The sequence below is a fragment of the Hyalella azteca genome, unplaced genomic scaffold (assembly GCF_000764305.2).
Source record: "Hyalella azteca isolate HAZT.00-mixed unplaced genomic scaffold, Hazt_2.0.2 contig14830, whole genome shotgun sequence".
NCBI lineage: Eukaryota > Metazoa > Arthropoda > Malacostraca > Amphipoda > Hyalellidae > Hyalella > Hyalella azteca.
In genome coordinates, this window is record NW_025944702.1 from 49,138 (window position 1) to 56,416 (window position 7,279).

General features: G+C 35.0%; 1 protein-coding gene across 1 annotated transcript in view; it reads left to right on the plus strand.

Annotated features, from left to right (window-relative positions):
- The first annotated feature begins 6,203 nt into the window (after nucleotides 1-6,203).
- The window catches only part of LOC108667269, a 5,572-nt gene continuing 4,496 nt past the window's right edge, over nucleotides 6,204-7,279 (plus strand). The window contains exons 1-2 of the mRNA XM_018154276.2: nucleotides 6,204-6,287; nucleotides 6,553-6,727. Coding sequence (XP_018009765.1) covers nucleotides 6,281-6,287; nucleotides 6,553-6,727 — 182 coding nt within the window. The 5' untranslated portion in view covers nucleotides 6,204-6,280. The remainder of the gene's footprint in view (nucleotides 6,288-6,552; nucleotides 6,728-7,279) is intronic.

A 7,279-nucleotide genomic window follows, 5' to 3' on the forward strand; every position in this document is an offset into this window, starting at 1 on the left:
CACATATATAAGAGGATATTGCTGCGCGGTGCCTCGAAAGCTCTTGCTACAAAGCTTTTGATTGGTTCAAAAGCATGGTCAAATCTCTCATAATCATCTCTCATTGGTTCAAAATCTTAACGAACAGATGCCAGTTCGGTACATCTGAGAAAATATTGTGCAGTAATTTAACGAATATTCGGGACACGATACTTTATAAATGCCCTTATATAAGAACATTGTTGCATAAATTCATCTTTTTATCTTAATTTGTTAGTTCAATTAAATAAAATAAAAGCTTCTACATAACCTTGTTGAAGATCTATGGTCAGTGGAGTAGTTAACGATGCCACCTCCTATTTATTTTTTCTATATTTATGTATTGACAACTGGCATTGTAATTTTAATGCATGTTGGTGAAAGAACATTTCTTCGTCATTAATAATTTGAACTAGTTGATTTTAAGAAATTCTTATTATAACAAATTTTAGCTGAATTATGACTCTATCTATATTGTGGAAAGGAAATTACCAAATATGGTCATCCCTTGATAAGGCAAAAGATAGAGGGAATTCCTTGTCGTGCCAAACGCTCACGAGTGAGTTTGATGGGCTTAGGAAAAGAACTTGCGTAGAAAACAATACTGTGACGTAACATAAATCCCAAACCATACGTTTTGTTGAAGAATTTGTGTTAAAGAGCGCAGAAAAATAATGTCTCACTTCTTTCTACGCTGAGAACAATCTCAAGGAATACAGAAATGTTTTTTTTTTACTTCCGCTGGATTGTCATTTTTTAATCCCTAGTAGCTAAACATTGGTTTAGATCAAACGTTACTCTAGAAATGAATATAACTGTTTATATGATTCTAAAGCATCCGTATTTCCTTCATGTTTTAGATTTTCTGTGAACAAGGCACGAAAAGGAAAAGAATCGGTGACAGGCCACATCAGGCCTACACTTCAGCGCCGAGATCAATATGTTATGTTATGTTATTTTATTTGTAGGTATAATGTCCTCCATAAAGCAAACGATAGACCGTGATCACGGTCTTAAAAGTCTAAGGGTTGATAACAATCAGAGTTTGAACACGCAATATTGTGTGCAGCTTCGTGAAATGTCAAGATGCACTTGAGTTCCAAGTTCACAGATAAGATAAAAATATGATCAATATGGTCGAATATTTGAGGTTGTGTTTCGTGCAACAGACATGCAAGCAGTCAACGAAAGACTGCACAATACATTACACAAAAAAATAAGTTGTCAATTACATGAAAGATAATATATTTTCAAATATGTGAGATAAGTGAAACGATGACTATATTAGAGTATACAGGTTTGAGCACAACCGAGACAGGAAAGTGAGAAGGGGTTTAAAATATATTCATTAATGGAGAAAGTTACTCCAATAATTCAGTTACTGTGTGTAAATAAGCTTTTATTTTGCTAAGATTTTGACAGCTGTTTGTCCATTCAACCTCGACCGTGACTGCTGCTATTGAGAGGACCAGCTGCAAGTCTGGGCAAGCAAAGTGACGCGGGCTCAGCAAAAAAAAAAAAAAAAATCCCTTCCAACGTTGAAATAAAGATAATTACGAATTGATTTCTTATGAACAATTCTATTTTCGGCGTTAATAGGGAGTATGAGTTAGTTTTGCCAAATTAAACTGTTATTAGTTGTTTGGCTGTAAAAGCTCGTTATTGACATTAATTAAATGTCCAATTATTGTTGGGATATGCGTTTCCAGAGACCAACAGCACGTTAAACAATGCTACGCTGGCTGGACGAAAAAAATAACGTTGAAACTACATTATCATTTGATTCCCTTCAAACAAGTCGTTTTTCGATGCTGGCTGAGCGTCAGATGCCTGGTGAGATATGAGATTTCAAGGACCAACAACCCGCCAAACAAGGCAACGCTGGCCAGGCAAACCATCCCTATTCCGCCACCGACAATCGCCGCGCCCTTATATGGAGTTCTTGCATAAACGGCGCCCATGGCGCTCATAGAGGCAATAACCCTGACGCCAACCCCCGTCGAGGTCAGGCAATGCACTGCCTTGTTAGGCAACACTGCGCTGACTGCAGGAGATGCATGGCGTGGGGTTGCCAGATAGTGGCAAGAGAAAACCGCCAAATTCACTCCCAAAAAGGCCATAACCAGCCACAATTAAATATTTATAAGGAAACTTGTTGTTTGCCGTGTGACGCCTAGATTTTGGGTTTTACAAGAATTGAGAAACACATTGAGTAAATGCAAAATACAATATACAATAAACACCAAATACATTACTAAGTAAAATACAAATAAATAGACTTCAAAAGCTTATGATATTTTGGGCCAACAGCGTGCAACTTGGCCTTAAAAACACCATCTGGCGGGCTTGCGGCGGCGTGGCTGTGAAGGTAGCGGCACGGAATGACAAGCGTGGCAGACTACTTGAGTACGAACTACGAAGAGTGAGTCTATGTCAAACTAAAACAGGTTATGAGATGTTCGGCGCTATATAAATATAGTGGATTAATTAATGATGGTGAGCAGCATAGGGGACACGTAAATAAGGCATAAGTGATAAGTAAATTAGTAAATGATTGTATATCCGTATATGTATGTTTTTATGTTCCGTATTTAGCGATTTAAAAAAAAATTAAATAAGTAGCATAAATAATTTTAAATGTCGGATTTCATCACGTTTCGAAAGATAATTACGAGCACCATGCCAAACATTTACATCGAGTTAATTGCGCTATCTTGTTCAGTGTGCTAGGGAATTTACACTGACTTCATTTCTTCATTTTGTTTACTTCTCCGTCATTAAAGAAAACATTATAATATAAACCCCAGTTTATAAGGCACTTCTATAATCTTCTACCCAGCCGTCTTGTATTGATCTGCTAGTCTCCCCTCGCACGATCGATTTAGGCCGCTCAAAATGAGCTTCGGCAGCGCCTCCACAGCGGCCGAACATGTCGGTTACTAAACAATATAATAAATAAATAATATAATACAAACACAATATAATAAATATTGGAATAGTTCGGCAGGAGCCCTTCCTTTATGCAAGTTTAATCGAGGAGCAGATAATATTTTTTATTGATAATTTTATGTCTTCTCAATATAATGTATTGCAATGAGATATAATTAATATTATATATAAACTGTAATGCAATAAATAATCTATTATATTATTTTAAAACAAATAATAAATTTGAATAAGATAAATAATACTATGTTATTTCACCATATTATTATGGATTATACGTAATATTGGGAAATAATATAATACGGTGCAAAATCCTTATTCAAATAACTCCCAACATATTTTCCTGCATTTACTGCCGGCTTTAAATTAAAAATGTATTTCGGTGAAATATTATTTTTGTTATGAAGTGATTGTACCTATGAAAAATTTCCCACTTACCTATGAAATATGAGAAATGTAAAATTATCATTTATCAATGCAAGTAAATTTATGGACGACAGGCAAACTCTAGAGCGTCGCCATGGAAACTGTGCTATACTTCGGTTTTGTGTGCAATCAGAAATATGAGTGAGACTTTGTCCAATAAGCTACACTTTTTGCCTTTGTGTGGGTTATCCTGACACAGTTTGGCCAGGCACAAGGACTTATCACTGACACGACCGCTCACTGCTCATGCTTTGGGTAAGATAGTCCCTAGTTGGACGGTATGACCATCTATTTAGCTGATTGTAGTCTCCACTTAAGATATTTATTACTTGAATATTATGATTAAGTTCTCACCGTATAAGAGCAACGTTGACAGGCTAGGTCCCCCATGCACTATAAGTATAGCAAGGCTATAGGTCCCCCATGCACTATAAGTATAGCAAGGCAAGGTCTTGTATTGATCTCGCCTTGTGCGCTGAGGGGGCCGTCGCAACGCTAACCTGAGCACCACACTCATAAAAATCATTGGGTCGTATTTCGCGAATAATGAACCACTTTTTCCAAATAATGACACACTTTTTCATGACACGACACGAGAAGAAGCAGGACGTAGCACTGATACGCTCTCTTGCCGGCCCATACTCCGTTTGTATGATGCATATATGGGTAGAAAGTGCATCGCTTTTTCGACGAAGTCTCACTCATTTCTCTGAGTGTAACGTTGGAGTTCGACTGACTAATAACTTTGGTACATGAGATCTATTTAAATAGTGCTTGTCTATCCCTTAAATCTTTCAGATCCTAGTGTGTGTTGCAATATCTACACTGTTTTCAATATGAGTAGTTTGTTCAAGATATATTATTTACATACAATGAATGCAACATCTATAAAGATTTTAACATCTTTCAAATCCCCTGCCGGAATCGAATTGGCGCGAAAAAAGACGGTTGCTGAGACGATTTTTCTACAGAAATCGTGTAAAATTAATGAATAGAAAATAAATCTTGAACTGGAACATTGAAATCGATATAATCATAGAATTCAAAGAAATCATAAAAAAATCAAATCCGAAAGGGTTGCCCGTATAAGGACATGAAAGGCATGAACACGGATAATGAGATATGCAACTCAAGATAACGATAAATAATTTATTGATCCTACTTTTCTGATGAACAATAAAGACTCGTACCGTCCACTGCAATATTGGTGAATATATAAAACAATTACTCTAATTTTTAATGTGATGTGGTACTTGACTCTCGAATATAAGCTTATCAGTGAGGCATTAGGCTGAGTAATATGATTAAAACTTTTCGTTTATCGTGCTTTTCGTGATAGGGGTTATCTTATCAATATATTTATTGCCTTTTGCCATCGTAAGAGTCATGATATTTTCTTGTTCAATTTAATGGAAACTTACTGCCTAATAACTTTTGTCTTATGACGATGTTATATACAATGAAAATTTTCCTCTCAAAGATTGTTTTATTCTAAGTCTATAAGGACTTGTATTCTAGACTATAAAATTACAAAATTTGAGTCTTGTTCGCGTGAAATGAGAAACACATTTCCCAGAAAGGAAAGTATAACTTTTTGCTATATATAAACATTAAAAATATATAAGTAAGATCCGAGTGAGATACACATTGTAGGGAAGTTAGTGCAAAATTTCTTTTTGCTGTTGTACGTTTGTTCCGGCGTGTCAGGACAGATGGCGACAGAATGAACATCTGTGCTTCACAATTTGTATAAACAACATATTGTTCCGTTTCATGCAAAATTATACAGCATACCTATCGTTCCGTTTCAAACAAAGTTAAACAACATAGCGTTCCGTTTCAAACAAAATTTCCGTTATACATATAGCTTCAAATTACATCAGAATGTCATGATAAATATTGAGCCATGCTGTATTTATGCGAGGTCATTTTGACGCAAGGTCAGGCACTGTTTGCAGAGGCAATAAGTGAGTCATGGTACGTGAGTGAGTCATGCCACGCTCCTAGTCTGTCTTCCTTCCAAGACGTCACGTATACACGTCTTCCAATACCACCTTTATTATTTGCTTCACGCTGAGACTATTCTTATATTAAGGGTCCGATTTGGCATAGCGCATAGATAATGCTTATAGAAATACATCATCGTCCCCGAAGAGCTAGAACAACTTACAAGCCCAGCATATTTACTACATGGTATGAAAAATTTTGTGCAATTGCTTTTTCCATAAAATTATTGCGAGCATGAATTTGGATGATGTTTGTTTTTTTTTGAAAATTTTCCTAATTCGCAGCAAATACCCAATAAAGAGCTAAAAAATCAACTTCTGATATCATTTTCCAAAAAAAATATTTATGTCATTAGTTCAATTGCAAATTAAACAAATATTTGAAATATGTAAAAACGAAAACTAAGATGATTATATTTTTATTGACAACATGTTGCAGATACCCTGAGTTTCATCGGCAGAACGAACAAATTTGCATGAAAGAGATGGAAACCTTAATAGCCAGATAAATAGCAGAGAGCAATAAAAAGTTTTCATTTAATAGAATTTTTCGCTCCTCAGCTTGGCTATTGAATTTTAATCTCTTCCAGGAATAAGCTCAAAATTTACGTGGAATTCTCTCTGATTTAAATATCTCAAAGAAAATGTTTTATGAGTAAAAAAGCATGTAAATAGTGACTTTTGAAATTAAAACTAACTTCACGTTAATTTTCCTTCCATATGTTCATAATTAATTTATTTTAAAGCCCATGAATATGAAATACATATACAAGAATCCGATTTTTAGAAATCATTGTAAAACGGAACGCCTCATATCCTTTTCTGTTCCGTTGACGGGACTTTAGACGCAGTTTCATAGTCATCTTACTTTTTAGTGAAATAAAATGCGCGGTAAGCAGATTTATTACTCTTAATTCGTTCAAACTTAGCTACTAATCTTCTAATAATGTATGGGTATATAATTTTTCTGTCATTCATACCGCCATTATTATCATTTATGTCATTGCCGTTTGCCGACTCTGGCCTCCTGTGATCATTGTGATTGATACCTTCGATTTTGTTGTTTACGTACCAGAAATAAAAGAAGGATATATTATTCTTTGTGAATAATCTCACCGCATATAAAATTATGAGGTTAATCTTGCAAATTTTTCAGATATACCGAGAGAAGAAGAAGAAAAAGAAGAGGAAAATCAAATTCAAAATGTAGACGTTGTTGAAGTGGATCTTGGCATTCCGGCTCAGCCAGCTCCTCGCACTGAAGCTGTGATGATGCAAGAATTCATGAAGCTCCAAGAACAACGTTGTGTTGCTTATAATACCCTTGAAAGGTATGTTTGTTTGTCTGCTATGAATCTTATAATTGATATTTAACAGTTAATGTACTTCTACGCTCTACGGTTATACGAATACGGCCTTATACCTCTCCAATCAATCTGAAATTTTGCATACTTGCATAAAGTTGGAGTCTTGGAGACAATGCACGAATCAATTGACAGAATAAATAATTTTGAAAATTAAAAAATTTGTTTCAATAGAGAAAAAATTCATAAATTCATTTTGTCTGCTACAAATCTTGTAGGCTAATCAACATTTAACACACTTGTACATTCTACCTACCTGTCCAATTGATCTGAAATTTTGCACACTTGCATGAAGTCAGAGACAATGCATGAATCAATTGACAGAACAAACAATTTAAAAATTGAAAAAATTTGTTTCAATAGTGAAAAAATAACTTGTATAAAATTTTTATAGGGTAAACGCGGTATATTCCGACATCGTAGGTAATTCCGTCACTTCTCTAGTTTTTCCTTTATATTAAGCTTTGTTTTAGTTCCATGCGTTCATTGATGGTTGAAATGGTGACGTCATACATTTGC